Here is a 26,979-nt window from a genome sequence, read left to right as displayed (position 1 = left end):
GAGGGGGGGGGGGGGGCGGTCCCGTGCAGCGCACACTCGGAGCACCGCGTGCGTCCTCGAGTGCTACAGTCGGGGCACGGCTCTGCCCTCCGCGTCTGTGTCCGTCGGCTGTGTGTCTGTCGGCTGTGTCTGTCGGCTGTGTCTGTCGGCTGCATCTGGACTGCATCTGGGTAGCGCCAACCTCCTTCACCTCGGGCTTGGCAATCACACCCTTGCCGCCGACGAGGTGGTCCCCGATGGAGCGCGCCTACCAGCAGCGGGTGCCCCGTTTCACGCAGGGGCGGTGGGACGGTGGGGTCCCCCGCCTGGTGAGCGCGAGCCATGGCGAGGCCGGGTAGCGTCATGTTCGCGTCCAGCCACACCCGCGCTGGCCCTCCCCACTCCTACAGAAGCCCGACACGCGGCTCCTCGCGCGAGCCCGGGCACGCGCTCTCGCCGCGGCCTCCGCTGTGTCCGCTCCTCCTCTGGCGGCGAGACGAAGCCGCCCGCCTTTTCGATCCGCTTCTGCTCGGCGGGCGTGTCCGGCTTCTGGTCTTCGGACAGCGCGACCGCCTTCAGCTTGCCGCCCTTTTGGACGGCCATCACCTATTCACAGCGAGAGGTGTGAAGAGACGCTGTTCACAGCTTGCCGTCCTTTTGGACGCCCATCGCCTGCTCACACTCGAGGCGCCGTGTAGAGACGCCGTCCTCGGCGACGCGCCGCCCGAAGGGGGAACAGCTGCTGCCGCGCGAGAGTCGCCAACGTTCGCGACCCAGACCTGCGGAGACGGAGACGGAGAGAGGGGAGGCGCGTGAGGGTGAGAGCACTGCGCGCGGACATCGCATTGTGCCGTACTCGCGTGGGGCGCGCAAGGCGAGGTGCGCCGCTGTTCGCCGCCCGCATCTAGCTCTCCGGCGCCTTCCCCCGCCCGCCCTGCGTCCAGCGCGCGAGCGCGACCACCGCAGTCGTGCCCGACAGCTCCGCGTCGATGGAGGAGTCCTGTTCAGAGCCGCGCGCGTGTGGAGCGACGCGGCGGAGACGCGGCGGCGCGCGCGGTCCGCGGAGGGGGAGGTGTCGGCGGCGGAAGCAGGCGATGTCTGAAGCTCGTGGGTGTGTGGGGTGCGTGTGGAGTGCGTGTGGAGTGCGTGTGGAGTGCGTGTGGAGTGCGTGTGGAGTGCGTGTGTGTGTGAGTGTGTGTGTGAGTGTGTGTGAGTGTGGAGGGCGGGGCGGGGAAGGGGAGGGGGGAGAGGCGCCGTCTGCAGCTCGGTGTCGATGGCGATAAAGACTTGCTCGAGGGCGGTCTTTGGGTCGGAAGCGAGGAGGGGGTGCTGCTCGAGCTTGGCCTGCCCGTTGTGGGGGAGGGGGGGGGCGAGGGGGCGAGGGGTTGAGAAAGAAAGGGGGGGGAGGGGTTGAGAAGAGGGGGGGGGGGGGGGGTGAAAAAGGGGACGGTGCTGCAGCTGCTGCGGCGCCTGCATGCCGTGCATCGCGTAGTGGGACACCTTGTCGCCGCACACGCCGTGCCCGTCAAACACACAGAAGAGTGCCGACGTCTTCTCCCCTTCGACACCGAATGGGTAGCAGACGCAGCCGCGGTCCTGGTTGATCTTTGCCATCATCTCGCCGGCGGAGCGGCCGGGCTCGACGCCGTGGCAAGAGTAGGTGCCAACCACCTCGGGCGGAAAGGGGGCCGCCACCGCCTTTGCGCCCATCTCGGGACTGCGGTGGGGTGGGGTGGGGGGGTGGGGGGGGAGGTGCTGCCGCGTCGCTGGGCGGCGCAGAGGGTTGTGCATGTGCGCGCAGACAGGAGTGGTCAGCGTTCGGTCACTCGGTGCGGCGCGCGGATTGCGGTGGGGAGAGGCGGCGCGGAGAGGCGAGGGCGGGGGAGTCGATGTCGCCTCATCGAGAGGCGCCGCTGCCGCCGCGCCGCAGGGTTCGCGGGGCTGCTGATTGAGTCGGACGACGACCCGCCCGGCACATTCCCCTTTGCGAGGGAGAGGCGGCGCGCGCGAAAGTTGTCTGCGCCCTCGCCGGCCTGCTGCTCCTGCTCCCTCGAGCTCCCGGGTTCCCTGGCGGAACATGGCGGTGGAGGCGAACAGTGATAGCTGCGGGTCTGGGGCGATCGGGCGCAGCTCCGTGCAGCTTGGGCGACGAGGGAACTGGGCGCGGACGCAGCTGGGCGGCAGAGCGTACTGGAACTGTAGGTCCATTTGGCAGTTGGGAAAAACAGCGCGAAAGTCGCCGCTGCACAGCCGATGTCGTTGAGCAGCCGCACTTCCTCACCGGCGCCAGCCGATGTGAGGGCTGTGAAGAGGCGTTTTTCTTTCACAAAATCAGAAGAAAGAAACGAGAAGAGAGGCACAAGAGAGGTAGGGAAAGAAATGAGAACCGGGAGATGGCGAGACGTAACATCGACAACTGAAAGAAACGAGCGAGACCTGAGATGGCAAGATTGAAAACGGGAATGTATCTCAACACGAAAAAAAGTGTCACCATATCCATCCCGCGTTGCAAAACGAATCGGCGCGAAGTCGCATGATGATCCTCGCCTCGGCCTCCTCGGCCTCCGTGCAGGTCTCGTGGACACAAACCGCTCGCCTAGGCGAAAAGGTCACCCTGCTCGAGGACCAGACCCCCTTCGTGCTCAGCAGTGGCGTGTGTGACGGCTGCCCGGACCGGGCGATCTCCGTCGACAGCAAGCAGACGTTCCAGACGTTCGAGGGGTTTGGCGGCGCCTTCACGCAGGCGTCGGCGGTCAACTGGCGCAAGCTCAATGCGACCGGCCAGGCGGAGCTCATCCGAGCCTACTTCGCCGACCCTGCCGACGGCGGGCTCGGCTACACGCTCTGCCGCGTGCCGATCAACTCTTGCGACTTCTCTCCCGAGTCGTACACGTTCGACGACGTGGAGGGGGACGTGGCGCTGGAGCACTTCGACAGCACCGTGCAGAAGGACGTCGACCTCGGCATGATCGACATGATCCTCGCCGCGGAGGCCGCCGTCGAGGCGCGCGGCGAATCGCACGGCGTCCGAGGCCTCAAGCTCAAGCTGCTGGCTTCGCCGTGGTCGCCCCCGGCGTGGATGAAGCTGCCGATGAAGGGCGTGTACGGCGACCCCGGCGAGGGCATCCGCACGATGACGGGCTCCGCCAAGCCCTTCGGCCTCGACCCAGACTACCAGGCGTCGTGGGCAAACTACTTTGGAAAGTGGCTGGCCGCGTACAAGGCTGCGAGGCAGCGAGGCGTCGCGCGGGGGGTGGAGGTGCCAGCGGAGCGGTGCACGCGCCGTCCCGTAGGCGCGAGGCGTCGACTCGCTCTGGGCGGTGACGGTGCAAAACGAGCCCGAGGCCTCGCCCGGCTGGGAGAGCTGCCTTTGGACGCCAGAGTAGAGCGCCGCGCTGGAGGCGGGGCAGCGCTGAAAGCGAGGGAGGGACGCATGGAGGCTGGTGGTCGTAGGTACATGGCTAAGTTTGTGGCGGAGCACCTCGGCCCCACTCTCAAGGCGACGCACCCCGAGATCAAGATCTTCGGCTTCGACCACAACAAGGCCCGCGCCGCCGCCGAGGGGGGGCGGCGCCGGGAGAAGAGAGGAGGCGGCCGCATCCACCCGAGGGCTGTGATCAGGACCACGTCGCCGAGTGGGCGGACGGGCTGTACAAGAACAAGACCGCGGCGGACTACTTCACCGGCGTGGCCACTGCGCTGGTACGGCGCCCCAGTGACTGGGGACTGAGGACCCCCCCCGCTGGTTGAGTGTGTTAGGCGTGGCGGTGCACTGGTACGGGGGGCTCAACACGGAGAACCTGCAAAAGGCGCCGCGAGGCTGGCGCCGACGAAGCCGACCCTCGACCAGATCTCGGCCACATCTCGGCGGTGTCGCCGAGCAGGCGCACGAGGTGGACCCGACTAAGTCGATCCTCGGCTCGGAGGCGCGAGGAGTCATTCCTGGCTCTCACTTCCTCACTTACTCACTGAATTAAGCTTGATCCTCGGCTCGGAGGCGCGAGGCCAGAGCTCATTCCTTGCGGATCCTTCCGACCAGCACTTCAGCCCACACGCCCGCGGGTTGCACCTCGCTGTGTTGCGGCCGTACTCAGCCCTCCGCCCGCTGCACTCTTAGGCGTGCAACTGCGTCGGCCACGTCGTGCTGCAGCAGGACGGAGTTTCGTCATGGTGGACTCGCGCGGCGCCTCTCCCTCGACCGTCCCGCGAGGCCGTCCGCCGACGGCTCCTGACTGGTGGCCGCTCCTCCTCAAACAGGAGCGCCTCTCGCTCGACATCCTTGAGGACCTCAAGTGGTGGGCCGTCGGCTGGATCGACTGGCGAGATCTAGCCGAGATCTGGGGAGAGCTGGGGAGAGATGGGCCGTCGGCTGGATCGACTGGCAACTCGCCTCGAGATGCGGAACACAGATCCCCGTCTCCACTCCACCCCCCTTCTCCTCTCGAGCACACAGGCCCCCCGGACATATACACAAATATATCGCAGTCGGCCGCACTCCGCTGCCTCCAGCGACGTGCTCGGCTCACTGCGCGGCGCCGCATCCACGCCCCGACGCTGGAGTGCCCACGACGCAGGAACTTGCTCGTGGACGTGAACGGCGGACCGAACCACCTCAAGAACCTCTGCGACGCAAACATGATCCAGGACGCCGCCGGAGACAAGGGCGGCCAGCCGCTGATCAAGCAGGCCTCCCGCTCCCTACGGGCAGGCGTCATCGATGAGTCCAGGAATCACTGCGCCGCGGGTCGAGCAGGCGTCCTACTACTACATGGGCCACTTCTCGCGCTACCTCGTCCCGGGCGCCAAGCGGGTTCAGGTCTCAAACACAGTCGAGGTCGAGATCCCGCAGGTGGCCGCCGGTTTGGAATTGGTTGCCTACGACTAGGTCTCAAACACAGTCGAGGTCGAGATCCCGCAGGTGGCCGCCGGCGACATCAAAAACGGCGCGTCGCGCCCCCTGCCTGCTCTCTCCCCCGCTCCAGTTTCAAGACTCGAGAGAAGAGCCTCCACCCCCCCACCCCCCCCACGGCCTGGGGCCTGGGGCTCGGCGTGTCACGGTGCGGAGTGGCGGACGAGCTCGTCTCGGGCAATCATGGGCCGTCTCGGGCAATCTGGGGCCGTCTCGGGCAATCTGGGGCCATCTCGGCCCATCTCGAGCGAGAGGCGAGCGTGACAAGGGTTCCGCGGCGCAGGAGCGGCGCTGCTCTTCGAGCCGTGCGACGCGGACAGCGCGGTGCAGCAGTTCCGCTTCACCGCTGCCTCCGAGCCCGGCGACAAGATTGCGGCCTCGCTGATTGCGGCGGGGACCGACGATGCACCAGCTTCGGACGGGTCCCGCCGGCCACCGGTTTCCTGTGTCTTTGATGGCATCAGTTCGGGCGTAGGCGCCCGGCTCGGACGGGTACCAGCGCGGCGGCGAGTGCGTCGAGCTCTGCATCATGCCGGGATGCTGGTTCCCGAAGGTGCAGCTGTGGGCGTGCGGCGACGGCGGCGAGGCGGGCCACGGGGCGGGGCAGACAGGAGGGCGCGTGCGTCGCGTCTCTTCACGCGTGCAGCTGTGAAAACAGGCGGACCACGGCGGGCGCGGGAACCAGAAGTGGGACGTGCAGTCGGTGCGGCTGCGTGACGTCGTGCGCGCGTCCGAGACTCGTCCACGACACGTCGCGTCGACACGTCCGCAGGTGAAGGGCGGGTACAAGCTCTTCTATTCACAGCTCTTCTATTCACAGCTCTTCTACTGCAGGTGAAGGGCGGGTACAAGCTCGAGGTGCGCGGGTCGCCCGAAGGGGCCGGCGGAGGAGAGGTGAAGGGCTGCCTCACCGCCGTCAAAGCGGAGGGGTGCGCGGCGCTCCTCGCCCACCGGCTGTGAGCGTGAGCGGCGACTCTTCACGCCGTCCGCCGTGATACAGGTGGGCGGTCGACCTCGACGCCGGCCTCGAGGTGATCGCCGCGCAGCTGGCGCCTTGCCTCAGTGACGGCACTAGCAACCAGACCTTCCTGCTCGGCGGCGACGGAGAGGGCGGGTGCTGCACGTTCGAACGCTGCGAGGAGGCGCCATTAACGCGTCTAGCTGTGCGCAGGGGAGGGCGAGTCGCTGCTGGAGAGTTCCTTCACGGTTGGGACGGCCGACGCGAAGCTCTGCCTCGCGCCTCAGGAGCCTCGTTAGTCGCTGCTAGTGATCCACTCTTTCCCTCATGATGACGCTCCGCTTCGTTGATCGCTTCTGTGAAGTTTCCCCTCGTGACGACGCCCCGCCCCGCGCCTCAGATCCCAAAGCTGCCGCACTTCGACGCCGTCGGCTTCCACAACCCAGACGGGACGGTTGCCGTCGTGGCGATGAACACAAACGACGACCCTGTGGAGTTCACGCTCAAGGATGAGGCGCGCGCCGCCTCTCGCGCCAAGCGCACTCCTCTCCTCTCCCGACCCCTTCCCGCAGCCTCCTCGGAACCCTCTCGGAACCTTCTCGGAACCTTCCTGCAGGCGCTCGGCCTCGCGGCCAAGCACTCGCTGCCGGCCCACGCGATTCACACCTACCGCTGGCAGTCGGGTCCGCCTGCCGACGCCATCTTCGCCCAGAACGGTGACACGCTCCTGCAGGCCGCTCCAGGGCATGCGCCAGTCGAGAAGGCCGCAATGGGCCCCGCCGTCGCCGCCGCCGCCGGCCGCCTCACCCCTGCTATGGCGGCGGCTCGCTCTGTGGGCGTCGCGGCCGCCGCCGCCCCCGTTGCCACCAGCGGCGCGGCCATGACGCCGCCCGAGCTCCTCGTGGAGACGGTGGCGGGCGACAAGCCGGGCGAGGGGCCGACTCTCGAGGCGCCGCCGCCCGCGCGCGCCTCGTGGATCGCAGTCTGTGCCGGGGGCGCCGTGGCGCTTGCCGTGGCGCTGCGGCGCCGCTCTTTCGGGGCCGTCAACAACGGTCGCACCTCGCGGCAGTACATCGCCCTCTGAGGTTCATCATGCGCCCGATGCTAACGTTGCTGCCTCGGCTGCGCGCGCGTACATGTTGCGTCAGGCTGTTAGAGGATTCTACAACACTGTTCTCAACACAACACGCACCCTCTGGCCGCGTCTGCCGCTCTGCCCGTGTGCCCCGCAGTCTCTCTGCCAGACTGTGTCTCGGCGCACTCATGAAGTGTTTCCATCGTCTGCATCACAATTTCTCCCTCTGTTTTTGTGGTTGCTCTAGCGGCAACTGGCGCAATATCCTCCACCCAACTCTTCCCCGGCCGGACAAAGCAAGCTGCAGCCTCCCCCTGAGCTGCAGCCCTGCACATTTTATATGCTAGCTTCCGGACACTACATCGCCGAACGCCGCATTGCGAGGTAGCCGACCAATAACGTGCGTGGGCCAGCCGCACGCGGGGCCAATAGAGCGTCCACTCACAGGCAGGGAAGGCACGGGCAGCAGCTGTTCCCCGTGCAGATCTCGTACGGCAGCAGCGCGACCGTGCAGCATGCGGTGAAGGCACAGGTAAAGCAAAACATGAGGAAGCAGCCCAGCGAGCCGACAAGGGCATAGGTGGCAAAGATGGCGGGCGAGACGGTTGCGATGTACCCAGCGAAGCGCTCCACCTCAGGGTCCATCTCTTGCAGCTTGCGCAGCACGTCTGGCGAGTTGTAGCCTGTGTCCGAGCGCACGGTCAGGACCTGCTCAGGCTCGTCGAGCAGCTCCGCCCTGGGCTGTGCCTGGGCAGCCGACAGGGCAGCGCAGCCGACCGCCAGCAGTCCCGCGAGCAGGATGATCGAACGCGCCATAAACAATCGTCCCTAGAGGGGTGTGGACTCTGGCTGGCCTTTTCGGCGCCGGAACGCTGCTATTTGGCTGGACTTCAAGCAAACGTAATATCTTGCTCCGACGGCGGATTCAAAAATGTCAAAATTCGCGTGAGGACGGGGCGAAAGGTGAAATGTCACCCTCACGACCATTAAGGTCTGCGTTATTGCTTCAGCTGCGCGACTTTGGCGTGGCCAAGCAAGGGGCTGCTCGGCGACGCGCTCAGGTGTATAGGTCCTAGTATAGGTCGCCCTAGCTTCCCCTTGTCGGCGAACCGTGCTCTCCTCCGCTGGCAATCACCTCGACTCCGCCATCCACCGCCCAGCCGGCCTCAGCCGGTGAGTGCACGCACCACGTGCTCGACGTTGAGGTTGCGGATGTCCTCGTACGTCTGCCCGACGCCGACGAAAACGACGGGCTTGCCCGTCGTGTAGACGAGGTTGAGGGCGGCGCCCACCTTGTCGTTGATCGTGTCAAACTTGGTGAGGATGACACCGTCGATCAGCCGCGGCGCCTTGCCGCCCGCGTACTGGGCGAGCGACGCGTTGAAGCCGGTCACCTGGCCGACGAAAACAGACAAGCGTCCACGGCGGGTGCGCCAAAAGGACGCGTGGGGCCGAGGTTCACGCGATCGCGTGTTTGCATCCGGCCGCCTGGTCGACGGCGTCGTTGCCGGCCAGCGCCTCGCCGACGAAGAGGACGAGGTCGGGCGAGTTGACATGCACCTGCTCATGCGCCACTCACTGAGGAAGGGGTGCCCCGCCGACGAGGGCGGCGAGGGCGAGTCGCTGGCGGCCACCAGCTTGGCGAGCGCGCGCATGAGCGGCTCGTTGTCCTGCATCCGGCCGGCCGTGTCGACGAGCACCGCGTCATACCCCATCGCCTGTTCACTCACAAGTACTCACTCACTAGTCAGCCGGCCGTGTCGACGAGGCGCCGCGTTGCGCCCATCGCCTGCGCGTGCGCGATGCCGTCGGCAGCGATCTGCGCCGCGTCGTTGCCGTACCCCTTTTGGAAGAGGGGCACGTCGAGCGCTTGGGCGTGGACGCGCAATTGCTCGACGGCGCCGGAGCGGAAGGTGTCGCAAGCGCAGAGGAGCGGCACGAAGCCTGTTGAATGGTCATTACAGATCAACAACTAAGGAAAGTGTCGCAAACGCCGAGGAGCGGCACGAGACCGTTCGACTTGATGTAGTAGGCAACCTTGGAGAGCGAAGTGCTCTTGCCGACGCCGTTGACGCCCACAAACACCACCACGTACGGCCGCTTGCCGCCGCGCGCCTATTGATGAACCAATGAGCACCTCGTCAAGTAATAAAGACCACAACGCACGGCCGCTTGCCGCCGCAGCGACCGTCGAGACGTCGTGCAGCAGGTCGGCTACCTCTCGGCTACCTCTCGGCTACCTCTCGGCTACCTCTCGGCTACCTCTCGGCTACCTCTCGGCTGCACCTCGGCTACCTCTCGGCTGCATCTCGGCTGTATCTCGGCTGTATCTCGGCTGTATCTCGCCGTCGAGATGTCGTGCAGCAGGTCGACGCGGCGCGAAGGGGTAAGCACGCGCCCGAGCGCCTAGGCTCGGCCAATCTCGGGTCATCTCGGCCCAATCTCGACGGCGAGGTGAGCACGCGCCCGAACGCCTCCGCCATCGCCGCCTTGACGGTACTGGCGAGCGAGCCGAAGGTGGGGAGCGACGCGCCGACCAGCGACGCGCCCACCGCGTCGATCACCTTGGCGCCGACCTCCTGCGCCACGTTCTTCTCCACCAGCCGGTCGAGCAGCGCCTTGAGCACGGGCGCCATCGCCTCCGCCGTCACCGGCCCGCCTCCGACCAGCTTGCTCAGCGTGCCTACGGACGTGTCCCGGACACGTCCCCCTGGCGTGTCATGTGGACTGCCCCCTCCCCGACCAGCTGGCTCAGGCGCCGCCAAGAAAGGAGGTGGTCCCCTCGGCGGGCGGCGCCGCGCCGACGCCGAACGCCTGGTCGAGGTCGACGCGCCCTCCCTCGTACACCTTGACGGCCGCGCGCGCGCCCGCCCCCTTGTCCGACGAAAAGTCGAGCTTCGCCGGCGCCGGCCCGCCGTCCCACGACCGCGCCTCCTTCTCCTTGCCCTCCCTCTCCCTGCCGCCGCGCCCGCCGCGCCCGCCGCGCCCGCCGCGCCCCGCCTTCTTGAGCCGCACCAAGTTGGCTGCGATCTCCTCAGCACTCAGCCCGCCCTCCGAGGCTGCGGCGGCGGCAGCCTCCGCCTCCGCCGCCTCCTCAAACCCCCCTCCCTCCTCCGCAGCCGGCGTCACTCCTCCGGCGGGCGCCGCCGCCTCGCCGCCGCCGCGCCGGTGACCGAGCGCCTCCTCGCGCTGCGCCTTGCGCGTCGCCTCGTACCTGTTCACACCGTGAGCCCGTGAAGAGACGCGGTTCACAGGCCGCCACGCCTCTGGGCGCCGCCTCGTGCTTTTTGCTCTCGGCAAAGGTGCGCTGCTTGCGGGCAGCTCGCTTCTCGCCGGCCGCCCGCTCCTCCGCCGCCGCCACCAGCGCGTCAAAGGCGGGCGAGAAGGCGTCGCAAGGGAAGAGGCCGTCGTGGGCCTCGGGCGGGAGTGCCTGCTGCCGCGCCGCAAACGCGCCGGCCGTCTCGCGGAGCAGCGCCTCCACGTACGGCAGGACCAGGCTCGCCTGGTGCACCGCCGCCACCAGCAGGTTCGCCTCGTTGAGCACAACCCACCGCACCGTCGCCTTGCCGTCGGAGTAGAGGCCCACGCCGCCGCCGCCGCCGCCATACGCTGCGGCGCGCTCCTCGAGAAGCACGCGGCAGATGAGCTCGCCGACGATGTCGCCGCCGCCGTCTGCGGGCGCCCACTCCTTTGACCAGCGAACCACGCCGCTGCTACCGACGACGCACACGCGGTCGAGCATCGAGCTGTAGTAGAGCTTGCGAAAGAATTTTATCCGCCAAGTGGCCCTCTCGGCGCGGGGATGCGCCCTCCCCCCTCGCTTTTTTTTTAAATCTCTCGCTTTTGCAAAATCCTGCAATCTGTCCTCCCACCCTAGCTTGGGATGTCCGTTTTATTTATCTATTACACTCGGCACGGGACTGGCGCGCACTGGCACTAACACAGGTACACCAAGGCGCAAGGGAGCCGCCTAAGAGACTCCTGCGAGGACGGCGAGGCACTTAGCTCCGTGCACTCGACCGCCCTCGCCGCAGGCAAGAATCATCAATCTGCTCTGCGATGGCCGTGTGAAGAACGACTGAGATACGCTGCTTCTGGCAGGCCACGAGCGAAAGAAAGAAAGAAATAAGAGCGGGGCGGTCCCAGTGGCAGTTGCGTTCTATTTGATTCTTTCCGTTTCTCTGAAAGAAAGAAAGAAAACAGACAACCCAAGGGAGGGATGGGAGGACGGCACGCCGCCACCACACAGGGATTTTAAGATTTCCGTTTCTCTGAAAGAAAAGAAAGAAGACAGACAACCAAGGGAGGGATGGGAGGACGGCACGCCGCCACCACACAGGGATTTTAAGGAGAGGAGTGTGATGCGCTAGCCGTCGCCCACCCTAGGGAGTCTGCCTCTTCCTATCTCTTTTCGCAGTCTCTCGCCGATTCTCGCTGCAACCTTCCGTTTCTCTGCAAAAGCCGACTGCCGCGGCTCGAATTCTTTCGCGCTTGCCCCCTGAGGTCGATGAGCCGATGGTGCGATGAGCGAAGGAATGAGGAGCGGCAGCAGCGGCAGCAGCAGGCCGGCGACGGCGCCCTGCTGCCGGTCCGAACGCCCGTTGCCTGCGGTGCGCTGGTCGTGAACATCGTCCTGCTCGAGGTGCTGCCGCTGGCCGGCGGAGCATTCGTCGCTGGGTTCGGCTACAACCTGCTCGTGCAGCATGGCGCGACTGCGCCGGGCGGTTTGCTCCTCCTCGTCGGCCTCACGCTCGTGCTGCGCAACGGCATCGTCATTACGTTCGCGAAGATCTGCTGCGGGCACCGCCTTCCGATCAACTGCCCGCTGTGCCTCTTCCGACTCGACCGCGAGCGCTTCTGGCGCCACCCGCTCGGCTGTGACGTCCCGCTCACACAGTGCCTCCTGCCCACTCACTGCGCCAGCCGCAGCGCAACATAGACGCAGCTGCCGCGTGTAAGTCCGAGACTCTGGTCGTGGGCGGCGGGGTCGTCGTCATCGACGGGCACTCGGTGCCTCACGAGGCACCTGCCGGACATGGCGGGTCAGCCGGAGAGCGATCCGTCAACGCATAACCCTCCGTCGACTATCCCAAACTGCCTCGTCATTGTCGTCAAGCCGTCTGGACACATTCGCCGACATCGTCTACTGCTCCTTTCCACCGAACCACCACCTTCCCACCGGCAGCGAGCGATTGTTGTTGGCGGGTCGGCCGCCTCGCCAAGGGCGTGCGCTTCAACGCCGAGAAGAAGTGCGTCGGAAAGTACCTCTCGACCAAGGTCTTGTCATGTTAGTGCCAGTGCGCGCCAGTCCCGTGCCCAGTGTCGTGCGACAGCCAATTCTCGGTCAGGTGTACTGTGGATCACCTTAAAATCCTTGATTAATTCCTGAGCCCACCTGGCCCCACCAGACGGGTGGCGCGAGGCGCCCGGGCCACTTTTTAGCGCCTCCCGAGCCTCCCGGCGCCTCCGGTGGCCTCCTGAACCCTCTCCCGCAGCCTCTCTCGGCGACGTGGGGAGAGCGGCTGGGCCGTCCACGGCTCGCACCCCGGCCCCGGCTCTTCCAGCGGCTCCACGCTTGCCGCCCGTGACGTCCGCGCCACGCACCACCACGCGGCCGCTCGAGAGAGCGGTCGACGCCCATACTGCTGGGCGTGGCGCTCTATCGGTCGACGCTTCGGCGTCGCTGCTTGGTTGAGGGGACCCGTGCCTCGACGACGCGGCGGCGCGGCCGAGCACGGGCCACGGCTCCCTCTCGGTGGCACAGCGCGTCGCCACGGATAAGATGCGACCCTGCATGGACGGGGAAGCTCCAAGAATGTTTCGTTCTACTTGCAGGAGAGGTCCAAGCAATTCGGGTTACTGCATGGCTCTTCTCGCCACTTCGCGTCGAGCACCTCGAGGGATGCGGCGTCCAAGAGAATGTTGAGTTGCTTTTCATTGGAAGCGCTGTGTCTTGCGGCATTTTCCGGGTCATCTATCCACGTGATGTGACAAACAAGCCGCTATTAATGAATATGGGAATGTTATCTAGTTAAGGCAACAACCCGAGCGACAACTCAGATAGACTCTCACCGTGAGAGACCACCTCAAACAGAGACAGAGACACACATACACACACCCATACACGCGCGCGGTGTACCCGCTACGTACGTCATGCGCCTGAGCCTATCTCTACTCGCATGCGTCCTCAAACCTGCCCGCACGCGAGGTCGTACTCGCTGCGGGCGAGGTAGAAGAGGCCGCCCTCCTCCACCTTCGCCCACTTGAGTTCTGGCACGGCGAGGAGGTGCGTCGCGGCGACGCGGTTTTGCTCGCTCGGCCAAGCCTTGAAGATGGCAAACTCGTCGTTGAGCTCGTGCAAGTTGACCCACTCGACTGGCACCGTGCAAGTTGACCCACTCGACTGGCACCGAGTAGTGGTTCTTGACCAGCGTCGTCGGTCCGCACGCGATCGTCGACTTGTTCTTCTCCTCCGGGCCGCGCGCCGTCGCGAACCATGTCGTCTCGCCGTGGGCCGTCTCGTCGTCCTGGCCGGGGTGAGGAGGGGTGAGTGGATAGGGCGGCGCGCAGAGCGAGGGGTGGGCAGAGGTGCGCCTCGTCGCCCGGCATGCAGACCACCGTGCCGTATGCGATGGTCTTGCGGTATTCGCGCGGCGTCCTCGCCACCGCCGCCGCCGCCCCCCGACGAGAGAAAGAGGTTCTGTGAGACCGCCTTGGCCTTGGCGACGATGGTACCGGCGCTCGACGCTCCCTCCGCGGCCTCCAGCTTCGCGTCAAACTCGGCCGCGGCCTTGCGGGGCGCGCCGTCCGCCTGCCTTGCGATCGCCTGCACGGCGTCCATCGACGCCGTGCCGGAGGCTGCGAGGGACGGCGGCCGGCCACGTGGCGCCGCAGGGGCAGCCCGGGTTTTGCCGCCGGCTCCATCAGCTTGGGGCTCGGCCGCGCCGGCCTTGCGCTTGCCCAGCGCCTTGCCGGACAGCGGCTCGCCTGCCGCCGCCGCTGCCGCCGCCGCTGGCGGATCCATGCCAGCCTGCCTGCGCGATGCCCGCCGCTCATCGCCTGCAGCCTCTGCGGCAACGGCTGCTTGGCCCAGACTGCCAGCCACCTGCTCCAGCTGCAGGGACAGCGGCGTGTCCGGCGACACGGAGGCGGAGGCGAGGACAAGCAGCTCCATCAGGCGGCCGCCCGCCTGCTCGGAGTCGAGCTGCCCGCTCCTCGTCCTGCCATCCGCCTCGATGACCGCATCGGCCGCCCAGCCCGCGGAGGCCAGCTGCTCTCCCCACCGCCTCTGCCGACGTCCGCCGCTGCTTGAGATCGTAGCGTCGGTCGGAATATAGTCGCGCATCTCCTCCACGGGCGAGTAAGCCGGCTCGGCGGCGAAGCCAATCGGAGCGCCGCGGTGCTGCGAGCCGCCCGGGCTCGTCTTGGAGCGAACAGGCCGGCTCGAAGGTGTCGAGGCGGGCTGGGACGGGCCGGTAGCGTCGGAGGCGGTCGCGGGTAGCGGCACGTACTTGGCGCAGTCGGCAAACTTGCCGTCGCAGGCCCGCCTGGCAGCTCGGCAGATGACACAGGCGACGCTCGGACGCCCACCTTTCGACTTCTCCGGCGGCCTCCCACCTCAGTGTTTTTCCGTGGCGTGAACAGAGCACCCCGAAAATCGGACTGGAAAACGCAGGCATGTGTGAGTCGTGTCGGGCGGCCTCCGAGCGCTCGCGCGCCTCTGTCTGGCGGTGCGCTGCTCGTCTGACGGCGAGGTCGCGTTTTCACAGCCTTGTTATTGAGAAGAAAATACCTCCTATGGCGCTGTGCGCTGGTCTGTGAGAGGTTGAGGTGCGAGCCCTGGAGGCCCTGGGGATGGGGTGAGACTACCCGCGGGCCTAGAAGGCCCGCGCGCAGGGGGGTGGGACATTGAGACCGGTCATGAATGAGTGCGCGACACGCATGTTGCGAGCAGCGTTGTTGATGTTCTGCGCGTCGCCACAGACGGCGGCGCGCGAGAGCTGTTGCATTCACACCCAAAGGAAGGACACTAGTGAGGCGGGGGGGTCGCCCCGGTGCCCCCCGCGCGCTGGCCGAGGCCGTGCCAACGGGTCCGCTGGCCTGGGGTCCGCTGTGGGCCGCCTCAGACCGCCGAAACTGTTTTTCCTGGGCATCCTGGAACGGCCGTGACCGAGAATTGGCTGTGTCTATGGTGTGTTTTGTTATACAGACGCATCACCCTGGACCACAGGAATTTTCCGGAACGCTCCTGCGATACTCTCTCTCAATGTGTGAATCATGGTGATATACTCAGTCCACGTCCTCGATGAGCTCCTCCGGCAGCGCCAGCGGCGCTTGCGGATCGCCGGACGTGCCGCCGCCGGAGGCTGAGGGCGAGTCCACCCTCTCCGCCGCGCCGCTCTCCCCCGCGGTGCTGCGCGCGCCGTGCTGGTCCGGTTCAGCCGGCGGCGGTGGCCCTCCGGCGGCCGGCGGCGGTGGCGGCGGTGGCCCCTCGTCGGCCGGTGGCGGTGGCCCTTCGTCGGCAAGCGGCGGTGGGTGCCCTGCGGCCCCCCCTCCTTGCCCTCCGCCCTCCCCTTGCACGGTGGCCTGGGCCACGGAGGAGGGGAGGCCGGCCGGGGGCTGCTCTTGCGGCGGCCTCGCCCGGACCATGAAGCTGCACCCGGCCGCCCCGCCGCCCGCCCCGCCGCCTGAGACCGCGCACCACCAGAAGCGGCGGTCCCACGCGGCTAGCTGTCGGCAGTCGCAGAGCGGCGACTGCGCGTGCGGCGGCGGAGGCACGCGAGCCTGCGAAGAGGTGCGGCGCACGCGTCTTCGCACGGGGTGTGTGTGGGACAAGGGCAAGACTCCCCCCTCCCCCCCTCAACGTCTTTCCTAAGGCAAGGGCCGCCACGGCATCTCGAGTGCACAGTCCGGTGCAGCGGGTGCGCGCGTGATTGTGCGTGCGTGTGCGCGTGTGCGTGCGTGCGTGCGTGCGTGCGTCGTGCGTGCGTCATCGCGCGCCTCGTACCCGCAGCCCTGCCCGTCTGCGGCCGCGCACCAGTAGCGCTGCCGCTCCCATACCGCGGGCACGCCGCAGCGGCAAGCCGGCGGCGGCGCCGGCGGCGGCTGGATCGAGTCTCGCAGCACCAGCGCTGAGCGCCGCCGCACCTTGCGCTCAGCTCCGCCCTCGCGCGCCTCGCCGCGCACGGCGGAGCAGTGCCTGAGGCGAGGTGCGGGTGAGGCGAGGTGGGGTGAGGCGAGGAGGGGTGAGGAGGGGTGAGGAGGGGTGAGGCGAGGGAGCACGTCTCCGCACGCTCTTGTGAGGCGAGGGCTCGGGCTGCCCCTCGCATCTCCACGCTCTGAGACGGGAGCGACACGGCATGCAGAGTGCAACGGCCCGGTGCGCGCGGGTGAGCGGTGGTGTGCGCGTGTGCGCGTGTGCGTGTGTGTGTGCGTGTGTGCGAGAGGGGGGAGAAGAGTGCGCGCTGCTTGTGTGTCGTGTCGGTGGGAGTTGTGTCGGTGAGAGTGAGTGCCTCGCCCGGTCGATCTTCAGCCCTGTCGAGGAAGTGTCTAGGAAGTGTCTAGGAAGTGTCTAGGAAGTGTCTAGGAAGTGTCTAGGAAGTGTCTAGGAAGAAACTAGGAAGTGTCTAGGAAGTGTCCAGGAGGTGCCTCGCTCGGTGGATCGTCAGCCCGTGCAGCCTCTCGAAGGCGGAGCCGCAGTCGACGCACTCGAAGAGGCCGGCGGCGTTCGGCGGGGGCGGCGCCGGCTTGGCGGGCTTCGGCGGCCTCGCCTCCTTGGCGCAGTGTCGGCCGCGGTGTATCGCGAGCCCGTGCGGTTTGTCAAACGCGCTGCCGCAGTCGCCGCACTCGTACAAGCCGCGCGCGTTGGGCACGGGAGGCGGCGGTGGCGGTGGCTTGGCCGTCCTGCTGCAGTGGCGACCGCGATGCACCTTGAGGCCGTGGAGCGAGTCAAAGGCCCGGCCGCACTCTGCGCAACGGTGCGCCGCGCCCGAGCTCTGCCCCTCCGAGCCAGCCCGACGGAACGGCTCAACCGCGGTCTCCCCGCTGTTCTCCTCCATAACGGCGACCACCTCGTCTCCCGCGCACTCACTGTCGCTGATCGCCTCGACTGCAGTCGCCTCGAGCGGCGCCTCGACCACCGGCGTCGTCTTGACAGCAAGCGGAGCCGCCTCGATCGGCACGGACGCCGCCTCAACGTCCTCCAGCGGCGCCGCCTCCAGCGGTGGCGCCGGGGTGGGGAGGTTCGCCTCGCCACCAGCCTCGAAGTACGGGCTGGCCTGCTGCATCGCTTCCCCGCGCCTTGCCTGGACAGCGCTGCCTGTCCCGCGTGCTACCCTGCAGCGGTTGACGTAAGAAAAACCGGCAAAACGCAATCCAGTCACACAAAGAGATAGGAAGAGGCAGACTCCCTAGGGTGGGCGACGGCTAGCGCATCACACCCCTCTCCTTAAAATCCCTGTGTGGTGGCGGCGTGCCGTCCTCCCATCCCTCCCTTGGGTTGTCTGTTTTCTTTCTTTCTTTTTCCAGTCACACAACACGCCATAAAGAATATAAGAATTCCAAAGGGGAAAAAAGGGCGACGCAAAATTCAGTAGAGATGGGGCGACGCACGAACACAATGTGCGCACCCCGCCCCCCCGCTCGCAGGGCGTGCATAGTGTTAGTGAATGGCTCGGGCAGCTTCTACCATCTTTCTTCAAGAGAGGGTGGTGTTTAGAAACACCGAGGGTGGGTGGGCGTCCGCTTAGCCCTTAGGCGTTCGACGTGTACTTGGTGACGGCCTTGGTGCCCTCCGAGACGGCGTGCTTGGCGAGCTCGCCGGGGAGGATGAGGCGCACGGCGGTCTGGATCTCGCGTGACGAGAGGGTGCCCTTCTTGTTGTAGCGCACGAGCTTGCCCGCCTCGACGGCGATGCGCTCGAACGCGTCGTTGATGAACGAGTTCATGATGGACATGGCCTTGGAGGAGATGCCAGTGTCGGGGTGCACCTGCTTGAGCACCTTGTAGATGTAAGACGAGTACGACTCGACCCGCTTCTTCTTGCGCTTCTTCTCGCCGCCCGAGGGCTTCTTGGCGGACTTCTTGGCGGGCGTCTTCTTGGCAGGCGGCATGACGAGGCTGTTGAATGGAGGATCCAATGGATGTGGTTGTGTTGCAGGAGGGCACCGCCCCTTGGGCTTGGCCTCACCCGCAGTTCCCGCGCCGCTGCAGAGTACTGATTGCGCCCGTCGCTGCCCGTCGCTGAGCGGTGTCAGAGCGATGTCAGAGAGCGAGACGACTTCCCGGCCGAGGAGGAGGAGGACGCCAGCGAGGACGACTTCCCCGCCGAGGAGATGGACGGCGCTGGCGACGCGTTGCCAGAGAGCGCTTCCGGCAGATCCGAGAGGAACAGGAGCGGCAACTCGACCAAGAGGCTGCCGCGGCGCGAGAGCGAAAGCTCGAGACGCAGCGGCGGCGACAGCTCAACGAGAGGCTCGAGGAGAGCAAGCGGCGACGGGTGCACTGCCAGCTGGCCAAGGTCAACGTCCGCGCTGCTTCAGCACGTCCGCACACGGCTGCCTCTCAAGGGCCCCTACGACCTGGCGGCCGAAGGCCCAGCTGCTCTCCGGATGCTGGTGTGCCGTACTCACGAGATGATCATCTCATGGGATGGGACTTTGATGGGATGATGGAGGCCGTCGGGGCCTGCGACGGAGCTTTGCGAGGACGCGGTTCCAAACAGCTCACAGACCTCGAAGCATGGGTAGAGTCAGTCGGTCGTCTCCCCGTCGACTTTTACGAGGTGGGAAAGCCGGCGCCATGCGCGGTGCGTCGATGGCCGACTGTGATCTGCTTACGTGCGGCGGCCTGTGCCTTTGCCTCACGTACACCACCTTCATCACCGTGAACAGCTCACAGACCATGCCGTTTTCGCGTCCAATGCGTCCAGTGCACCGCCACGAGATGGGACGGTAGGCACCATCTCGCCCGCCGCACCACCGCCACCCTCCACCCCCCCGCCTCCACCTCCGCCGCCCTCTCCACCCACCACACGCCACAGGTCTCGCCAATGGCACGCCCACGAAATGCCTCCCGCCTCCCGCGCCCCCAGCTGAGCACCGCCTTTGTCCACCTCAGCTTTCACGCGGCGATGCTCACTCGCGGCTCCGAGGAGCGCAGCCGGCTCCGCATGCTCGCGGTGTCACGGCGGGACGAGCTCGTCGAGCGCGGCGGGACCTTGCCGAGGCGGCGGCAGTGGCTGCGCACACTCACACTGCTCGGCGCAAAGTTTGGCCTCCACTCGCACCCGGGCGATTTCCCTTTCGTCGCCGAAATCATGGAGGGGTTTGTGGCCGCGGATCCCCCGTGCTGTGGCACCACCAGTACACATCCCCGCAGCTGGGATTGGGACGGCCGCGCCCACTGCCGAGAGCATCTCGGAGCACGGGGGGCGGCAGTGGCTCGGGGCACACCTCACATAGATGGGCTCTGGTAGGAGGCTCCACACCACCTGACTCGCGTCGTGCCACCTGAAAGCCACAAAATGCCGGATTTTGCACGAGACACACGCGGAAAGCGCCACGTGCCTCCACGAGTCCTTTGCAGCTTTTTGCACAAAATGCAGGTGGCTTTAGCCACTTGCTCCATGAGCAAAACAGTCCAAAAAACACCTGGAGCAGATGGCTTACGCCGCCTGTGGACATGGACAAAACAGTGCAAACAGCACCTGGAGCAGATGGCTTACGCCGCCTGTGGACATGGGCAAAACAGTGCAAAAAGCACCTGGAGCAGATGGCTTACGCCGCCTGTGGCCATGGGCAAACAGTGCAAAAAGCACCTGGAGTAGATTCCAAACGCCGCCTGTGGCCATGTGAGCGCTCGGGTGGCGCCAGGTGGCTTCGCCCCCCTCCAAGCCACCTGCCCCCCCTCGCCACACCTGCCTGGAGGGCTGGAGCACGTGCGCCACCTGGGCCCGGGCAGGTGGCTCCAGGTGGCTTCGGCCCCTCCAAGCCACCTGCATGCCCCCCCTCGCCACACCTGGAGGGCTGGAGCACGTGCGCCACCTGGGCGTCACTTCGGGAATTTCATCGTGCGTGTTCTTTTGAATAGGAATGTACTATACTCGGCACCACGAGCCGCCCCCGCCGCGCCTCCACAATCCACTCTCGCAACTCTACCGCGCAGCCGGCACACGACGTCGACGAGGCCGACAAACAAAGCTCTGCATGGCCTGGTTTATCGGGGATCGAGAGATGGCGTATTATTGGGCAGTCTTCTCATTGGCGAGTCAGACTGCTCAGCGTCGGCAGCAACGGCGCGTGAGCAGCGCAGCCACCGGCTCCTGCGGTATTTGCAGCCACACCAAACGCCCGCGCGGGCCGGGTTGAAGCCCCAGGCTTATGTCGACGCCGGACATTGATTGTAGCCGCCGACGACCGCCGCAGGCCCTCATTCACACACCCCACAGTCCCAGTTTGCAGCGCGGGGAGGAGCGGGAAGGCTCGCGTTTGGCAGGCCAGCCCTTCCGTGGCTCGGATTTTCCGTTTCCGAATTCAAACTTGCGTCAGGTGGCGCACGTGCTCCGGCCCTCCAGGTGTGGCGAGGGGGGGCATGCAGGTGGCTTGGAGGGGCCGAAGCCACCTGGCGCCACCTGCCCACCCATCGGGCCCAGGTGGCGCACGTGCTCCAGCCCTACAAGTGTGGCGAGGGGGGCGGGGCAGGTGGCTTGGAGGGGCCGAAGCCACCTGGAGCCACCTGCCCAGGCCCAGGTGGCGCACGTGCTCCAGCCCTCCTCGTGTGGCGAGGGGGGGCATGCAGGTGGCTTGGAGGGGCCGTAGCCACCTGTTGCCACCTGCCCAGGCCCAGGTGGCGCACGTGCTCCAGCCCTCCAGGTGTGGCGAGGGGGGCGGGGCAGGTGGCTTGGAGGGGGCCGAAGCCACCTGGCGCCACCCGAGCGTTCACATGGTCACAGGCGGCGTTTGGAATCTACTCCAGATGCTTTTTGCACTGTTTTGCCCATGGCCACAGGCGGCGTAAGCCATCTGCTCCAGGTGCTTTTTGCACTGTTTTGCCCATGTCCACAGGCGGCGTAAGCCATCTGCTCCAGGTGCTTTTTGCACTATTTTGCCCATGTCCACAGGCGGCGTAAGCCATCTGCTCCAGGTGCTTTTTGCACTGTTTTGCTCATGGAGCAAGTGGCTAAAGCCACCTGCATTTTTGTGCAAAAGGCTCTAAAATGGCCGAAATCCCTGGTGGCGCACGTGGCGATTGCCACGTGTGCCTCGGCTAAGAGGCCTCTCCAGGCGAGAGTCAGGTGGCACGACGCGAGTCAGGTGGCGTGGAGCCTCCTACCAGAGCCCATCTCTCACACCTCAAATGACGTGTGAGTTTGGGGGTTCCGAGCACTTGGAGCACTTGAGCAATTAATCTTGGACGGTGCGCTCTCATTTTAACCGCACGCCGGCACGACAATCGACAGGGCCGGGGGGACCTAAGAAGCCGCCTCTCGCCAGCGGGCCGCCGGACAACTGGCATCGGGCTGCGGGCAAGAGAGCCCTGAACCTGGGGGGTGCGCAGGCGCAGGGTGTTCATAACACGCTACACGGGAGGGGGATGGGAGGATGAGATCCGTGAACACCCTGCGCAGGGTGTTCACCGCCGCCCCCCTTGCCCCCAGAGCCCCTGGCAGCCCCTTCGCCCCCATGCTTTCCGGTCTGCCAGTCCAACACCGCCGCGTGGAGCGACAAGTGCAAGTGGCGCTCGGGAGCAAAGGGGGAGCACGGGTCTCTCTTGTCTTTTGCGTTTGGGGATTTTCGGGGATGGGAGAGCACGGAGAACGGCACAGCCCGCCCAGATTTTAAGGAACTGCTAGCCTTTTCGCTCGATTTCTTTGACTTTGTTCGTGGTACTCTCTCTCTCGAGGTTCTCGAGGTGGATATCCTTTGGCCGCGTTGGGTAGCGAGGATTGGTGTGACGCGATCCACGCAGGCGTGTTTTCTGACGGCCGACCGTCAGTGCACGGAGTTGCCCCTTCTCCGACTGCCCCGGCTAGTTCACGACTTTCGCTTTTCTTTGGTGCCCATGCGGAAGGTTCCAAGAAGGGCCACACAGGCAAGCGAACGATGGCTGCCCCCCCGCTCTCCGCGCTCTCCTGCCAGAACCTCTGGTTCTCGTACGAGGTCGCCGAGAACATCTCCACCACCGCCAAGTTCGTCGGTGATGACGTGACAAAGGCCGCCGCCAAGAAGGGCACCCAAGCGCACGGCACGCACGACGGCGGCCTCTCCATGGACATGCCCCGTCAGCAGCACCTGTCGGGCACGCGGGCAGCGTACAAACTGCAGCTCGAGGCGCCTTGGCCACCTAGCCCGCCGCTCTCGAGCACGCGGCCGTACCAGAGCCCTTCACCTCTCTCACCACCGCCGTTATCGCCGCCTTCGCCACATTGCCGCACACCGCCGAGCCCTCCTCCACCCTCGCTGCAGGACGTGAGCTTCTCCCTGCCCGCCGGCTCGCGCACCCTCCTCCTCGGCGCCAACGGCGCGGGCAAGTCGACGCTCCTCTCGGTGCTCGGAGGCAAGCACATGGTCGAGGAGGGCATGGCGCGCGTGCTCGGCCGGCCCGCCTTCCACGACACGTCCCTCGCAACGGAGCTGGCGCTGCTGACCGGAAACTGGACGCACACGGTCGCCTTTGTGGGGCACAACGTCCCCTACCAGGCGATGGAGGTCTCGCGCCTCATCGAGTCGCACTCTGTCGGCGTCGACGCGACGCGTGTGCAGCGGCTGGTCTCGCTGCTCGAGGTGGACTCGAGTTGGAACCTGACGACAGTCTCGGACGGGCAGCGGCGGCGCGTGCAGATCCTGTGCAAGCTGCTCAAGCCCTCGTCCGTCCTCCTCCTCGACGAGATCACCACCGACCTCGACCTGCTCGCGCGGCAGGTGGCACTGACGCTTCCGAGACGCTTCCGAGACGCTTCCGAGACGCTTCCGAGACGCTTCCGATCATGGAACTCTTCACAGACACTTGCTCGGCAGTTGACTTCACAGCGCCCAAGCCCATCGATCCCGCGCGTGCCATGTGGCTGCCCAGAGCCTCGCCAGGCACCGACCAGCCGCGCTCTCGCCGCCGCTGCCGCCAACCACGCCCTCTGCCACCGGCTGCCCTCCACCCGGCGCCCCTCCGCAAAGCCCCTTCCCCCCTTCCCCCCCCCCCCCCCCCGCCCCCCCGCCCGCCTCGGTCAGGACCTGCTCGCCTTCCTGCGGGAGGAGGCGGAGGAGCGGGGCGTGACCATCGTCTACTGCACGCACATCTTCGACGGCCTCGATGACTGGCCCACCCACATCGCCTACGTCTCCAAGGGAAAGCTCGAGTTTTGCAAGCCGATGGCCGAGCTGGCGACGCTGCTCGTCGCGCCGCCCGCGCAGGCGGCCCGCGGGTGGGGGCGGCTCTTCTGCGCGGTGCAGCGGCTCCTGCTCCAGCTCTCGCCCGAGTTCGAGTCGCGCCTCCGCGGCCCCGCGCCGCCGCCGCCGCCGCCCGCCGCCGACCCCTCCGCCGCCGTCTCGATCCGCGGGCTGCGCTGGGGGTACTCGGGCGGAGGGCGGGCGGCGCTGGCCGGGGTCGAGCTGAGCGTGGCGCGCGGCTCGCGCTCGCTGCTCGTCGGCGCAAACGGCGCCGGCAAGACGACGCTGCTCCGGCTGATTGGCGGCAAGCACATGGTCGCCGACGGGCAGCTGCACGTGCTCGGCCGCGAGGCGTTCGGCGACACGAAGCTCAACACACTCGTCTCGATGCTCTCGGGCGACTGGACGCGGCAGGCGGAGACGAGCCCCGAGAGAGATGGGCCGAGAGAGCTGCGCGCGGCGGCGGGGCCGTCGTTTTCTGCATTGTCAGCTGCACTTAGCGCTGAAGGGCTACACCTAGCGCTGAAGGGCTACAGATCCCAGCCACTCCACACACACACACACACACACATCTCAGCCACTCTTCCCCCGCCCGGCGGCAGGTCGCGTGTGTCGGCAGCGGCGTGCCCTTCCAGGCAGACTTCTCGGTCGGCTTCATGGCCAAGGCGTTCGCCGACTCGCTCGTCCGCGACGGCCTCCCGCAGAGTGTCGTCAGCGCGCGGCTCGAGCGGCTGACGAGCTTGCTCGACCTCGACTTCGAGTGGCGGCTGCACAAGGTGTCGGACGGGCAGCGGCGGCGCGCGCAGCTGCTGCTCAAGCTGCTGCGCCCGTCGGAGCTCCTCCTCCTCGACGAGGTGACGACCGACCTCGACGTGCTCTCGCGGCAGGCGCTGCTCCAGTTCCTGCGCGAGGAGACCGAGCAGCGCGGCGCCTCCGCCACCGACTCGGACGACGCGGATGAGCAGCCGACGAGTTGACTGGCTGGCTGACCGACCCATAGGCGCCACCGTCATCTACTCGACGCACATCTTCGACGGCCTCGACGATTGGCCCACCCACATCATCCGCATGGAGCGCGGCGTCGTCGTCTCCAACAGCGCCGCCGCGCCGCCCGCCGCCGCGCCGCCCGCCGGCGGCGGCGCGTCGGGGTCGCTCTTCTGCACGGTCCGCGCGTGGCTCGACAAAGAGCGCACCGCCCGCCGCGCCGAGGCGGCGTCGCTCGACGTTTCGGCTTGCCCCTCCACCGTTTCCGCGATGGAGACGGAGCCGGCGCAGCCGCCGCCAAAGCCGACGGCCGCCTCGAAGTTCGACCGCTTCGGCGGCGCGTCGCGCCAGTCGATGTACGCGCGCTGATGGCCCGGGCTGGGGGCGCGCTGATGGCGCGAGCTCGCGCAGTCGTCCACCTATTTCTACGCCGAAGGCGGTGCCGCCCCGCGCCGCCATCGCCCACCGCGCGCTCGAACACGGCAGAACTCCGTGCGAATGCTGCTGCGGCGGGGTCGGGGGAAGGGGGTCGAGGGGGCAAACACTGTGGACCGCTCACCGGGAGACGCGAGCATTGAAAACAACCGCGAATAAACGGTATATTTGATTGTGCGGAAGCGCCAAGGGTGCGGGGATCTCTGGTCCCTTTCGCGCGCCTGAGATGTGAGAAAAGACTTAATTTGAGGAGAGACACAGAAAAATCGTGTTTGGCACTTTTTTCATTTTTGATGTTTGAACCCCGGTCCCCGCGAGGGGGGCCGCGAGGGCATGTGACAACTTGAGCTTCCGCGACGGAGCTTGAACCTTGTCCTTGATGACAAACGCGCTGCGCCTGCGGGCGTGGCCGTGCGGGGCACCGAGCCAATCGCAAGGGAGACCCCACAGCGGGCCGCGCAGGCCGCAGGCCAGCGCAAGGTCCAAGGACTACGCAACCGACGCCCTAGCCGAGCACCAAATCCAGAAGCCAAGTTCCGTGTGTGGCTCCAGACAGGCAGCTTCAATATGTTCAAAGGCAAGGCACGCGACGGTGCGGCGGTGCGGGCAGAGCACTTAGGCTCGGCTCGGCTGACGCATAAGAATGGCATCAAATTGGACACCTCTTGGGCACCGGACGCGACGGCCTACAAAGGAGGGAGGGGGGCGGCCTCGTCGCGGCGGCGGTCGGTACGATTCTCTCTTTTCTTGACCCTCAATACATTTGTGATTCTGTGTGAGCTCTGTGTCTTGATTTGCCAACAACATACCTAAGAGAGAGAGAGACCAACCCCCTCTCCCTTTTCTCCCAGTAAGCTAAAAGTACATACCTAAGACTCAACAGACAAACCCAAGTAGCCTGCTGACAAGCCCTGGCCCGACCCGCAGCAAAGTCGGACACGCGAGCAAGGGGGGGGAGAAGCGTAAAAAGGGACGGAAGTCGAGAGCGCTCGCAAAGAGGACGCGGCGGCGGCCAAATCATCACCGCTCGCACCACCGCCCTCTCCCGCCGGCCCGCCGCCTCTGGCTACCCGCGACGGCTCCGCCCGCGACGGCGCCGCTATGCACGCCCGTGCAGGCTGAACAACGGGCTCGCGCTCGCCTCTCAGAAGGTTCAGACGCCGGACAATCTGGAGATGGACGAGATGGATGAGGAGGGAAGAACCCGCCACCTCCGCAGGCTCCGCAAGCGGGTAGCGGACTCCAATTTTCCGGCCCCACCGCCTCTGGATTTTTCCCCTCTGGGGGGGCGCGGGGGCCCCCGGAGGCACCGTGCGCCGCGCAGCAGTGCGGAAACGGGGCTCCGGCGCTCATACTCGCTCATACTACCAACTTCCCGAATGAGTACGGTTAAGTAGAGGGCAGATTTGGAGAGATCTCGAGGAGTACATACAGATAGACCCTCTAACCATCAGAAAACTCCGACCTGATCGGTCGTACTGACCGCCGACAGATCACTCCAGACAGCAGACAGGCCGACGTCTGCACGCGGCCGGCCGGGCGAGAGGCTTGACACGATCCGACCCTGCGAGACCCTGACGCTGCTGCTCTAGCTATCAGCCATGGACTGCTGACTGCTGCCACAATGTGCGACCTGTGCTGGCCCACTTGGCGGCCTTCCCGGTCAGTGGTGAGGCGCAGTTCAGAGCTGTCGATGGCGCGATGCGCCGATGCCGCACTGGTCCCACATTGGTGACACGAGACCACCAAGTTTGCCGGTCCAAGAGAGAGGCACTGGTGCTGTCCTGAGAAGGTGCGTGGTCCCTCTTGACTGCCCATGCGCGCGAGGCTGTGTAGGCATAGCCTCGAGAGTGCCAGCAGCCAATCTGAGGCAGTTTGTGACGCGCATTGCGTCAGAAGCGTGCACACGTTGGAAGGACACCTTCCTACTGGCCGTACGATCAGGTCGTCACTGAATGCTGGATACTAAGGCCGCGAGCTATGCAGGTGATCAATTGTGCAGCATAGCACGGTCAGCAGCGCCGACAGGCTGTCGCAAGGCGTGATAGCATGGCCGCAAGTATGCTGAATTCCCATGAAACAAGTGAAAATCTCGCAAAAGAAGAAAAAAACATGCCAAAAAATCGGCGCCTGCGGCGGGCCATCGAGCCCCATCTCCCCCCCGCATGGATACCCTCTAGGGCCCTCGCGCCCCCCAGAGTTTTTCCCGGCGTTGCAACGGCGCGTGCAGAAAGACCGTCCCCATCGCGCCTGGGGA

General features: G+C 66.3%; 9 protein-coding genes across 9 annotated transcripts in view; 3 read left to right on the top strand and 6 right to left on the bottom strand.

Moving 5' to 3' along the window:
• The window catches only part of EMIHUDRAFT_468033 (hypothetical protein), a gene marked incomplete at its 3' end in the record, with an annotated part of 3,260 nt that extends 1,010 nt beyond the window's left edge, over positions 1-2,250 (bottom strand). The window contains exons 1-7 of the mRNA XM_005784802.1: positions 1,876-2,250; positions 1,450-1,696; positions 1,234-1,323; positions 899-979; positions 660-758; positions 427-585; positions 178-247 (exon numbers count right to left, since the gene is read on the bottom strand). Of these exons, the coding sequence (XP_005784859.1) occupies positions 178-247; positions 427-585; positions 660-758; positions 899-979; positions 1,234-1,323; positions 1,450-1,696; positions 1,876-1,880 (751 nt within the window). The remainder of the gene's footprint in view (positions 1-177; positions 248-426; positions 586-659; positions 759-898; positions 980-1,233; positions 1,324-1,449; positions 1,697-1,875) is intronic.
• Positions 2,251-2,491: 241 nt separating this feature from the next.
• Positions 2,492-7,191, top strand: EMIHUDRAFT_468032 (hypothetical protein). The gene is made up of 14 exons (XM_005784801.1): positions 2,492-3,238; positions 3,273-3,305; positions 3,601-3,694; positions 3,739-3,872; positions 4,097-4,149; positions 4,554-4,689; positions 4,733-4,828; positions 4,865-4,897; positions 5,364-5,441; positions 5,547-5,591; positions 5,661-5,722; positions 5,889-6,051; positions 6,247-6,336; positions 6,463-7,191. The coding sequence occupies exons 1-14, from the start codon at positions 2,513-2,515 to the stop codon at positions 6,928-6,930; spliced, it is 2,211 nt and encodes a 736-aa protein (XP_005784858.1). The 5' UTR covers positions 2,492-2,512; the 3' UTR covers positions 6,931-7,191.
• Positions 7,192-8,087: 896 nt separating this feature from the next.
• Positions 8,088-8,636, bottom strand: EMIHUDRAFT_231000 (hypothetical protein; the record flags this gene model as incomplete). The annotated part of the gene is made up of 3 exons (XM_005784800.1): positions 8,088-8,315; positions 8,419-8,481; positions 8,556-8,636. 3 exons carry the CDS (start codon positions 8,634-8,636, stop codon positions 8,088-8,090), a joined length of 372 nt encoding a protein of 123 aa, XP_005784857.1.
• Positions 8,637-8,668: 32 nt separating this feature from the next.
• On the bottom strand, positions 8,669-10,663 carry EMIHUDRAFT_230999 (hypothetical protein; the record flags this gene model as incomplete). The annotated part of the gene is made up of 4 exons (XM_005784799.1): positions 8,669-8,865; positions 8,934-9,036; positions 9,384-9,604; positions 10,174-10,663. 4 exons carry the CDS (start codon positions 10,661-10,663, stop codon positions 8,669-8,671), a joined length of 1,011 nt encoding a protein of 336 aa, XP_005784856.1.
• Positions 10,664-11,428: 765 nt separating this feature from the next.
• EMIHUDRAFT_112417 (hypothetical protein) lies at positions 11,429-12,213 on the top strand (the record flags this gene model as incomplete). Its single annotated transcript, XM_005784798.1, has 2 exons — positions 11,429-11,798; positions 12,107-12,213. 2 exons carry the CDS (start codon positions 11,429-11,431, stop codon positions 12,211-12,213), a joined length of 477 nt encoding a protein of 158 aa, XP_005784855.1.
• A 4,334-nt stretch (positions 12,214-16,547) lies between these two features.
• EMIHUDRAFT_230996 (hypothetical protein) lies at positions 16,548-17,207 on the bottom strand (the record flags this gene model as incomplete). Its single annotated transcript, XM_005784797.1, has 1 exon — positions 16,548-17,207. One exon carries the CDS (start codon positions 17,205-17,207, stop codon positions 16,548-16,550), a length of 660 nt encoding a protein of 219 aa, XP_005784854.1.
• A 464-nt stretch (positions 17,208-17,671) lies between these two features.
• EMIHUDRAFT_364619 (hypothetical protein) lies at positions 17,672-18,484 on the bottom strand (the record flags this gene model as incomplete). Its single annotated transcript, XM_005784796.1, has 1 exon — positions 17,672-18,484. A coding segment is annotated over exon 1 (312 nt), but the record flags the coding sequence as incomplete, so codon positions are not given.
• Positions 18,485-18,978: 494 nt separating this feature from the next.
• EMIHUDRAFT_364618 (hypothetical protein) lies at positions 18,979-21,322 on the bottom strand. The gene is made up of 2 exons (XM_005784795.1): positions 21,272-21,322; positions 18,979-19,373 (listed from the first exon to the last, which is right to left on the bottom strand). Exon 2 carries the CDS (start codon positions 19,334-19,336, stop codon positions 19,103-19,105), a length of 234 nt encoding a protein of 77 aa, XP_005784852.1. The 5' UTR covers positions 19,337-19,373; positions 21,272-21,322; the 3' UTR covers positions 18,979-19,102.
• A 684-nt stretch (positions 21,323-22,006) lies between these two features.
• EMIHUDRAFT_456116 (hypothetical protein) lies at positions 22,007-24,853 on the top strand. Its single transcript, XM_005784794.1, has 6 exons — positions 22,007-22,250; positions 22,386-22,841; positions 23,169-23,309; positions 23,526-23,788; positions 23,923-24,275; positions 24,490-24,853. The coding sequence occupies exons 1-6, from the start codon at positions 22,023-22,025 to the stop codon at positions 24,654-24,656; spliced, it is 1,608 nt and encodes a 535-aa protein (XP_005784851.1). The 5' UTR covers positions 22,007-22,022; the 3' UTR covers positions 24,657-24,853.
• The last annotated feature ends 2,126 nt before the right edge of the window (positions 24,854-26,979 follow it).

This window comes from Emiliania huxleyi (genome assembly GCF_000372725.1).
Source record: "Emiliania huxleyi CCMP1516 chromosome Unknown EMIHUscaffold_168, whole genome shotgun sequence".
In the NCBI taxonomy this organism is placed as follows: domain Eukaryota; phylum Haptophyta; order Isochrysidales; family Noelaerhabdaceae; genus Emiliania; species Emiliania huxleyi.
The sequence above is the reverse complement of the archived record's forward strand: the minus strand, read 5'-3'. Positions and strand labels throughout refer to the sequence as shown.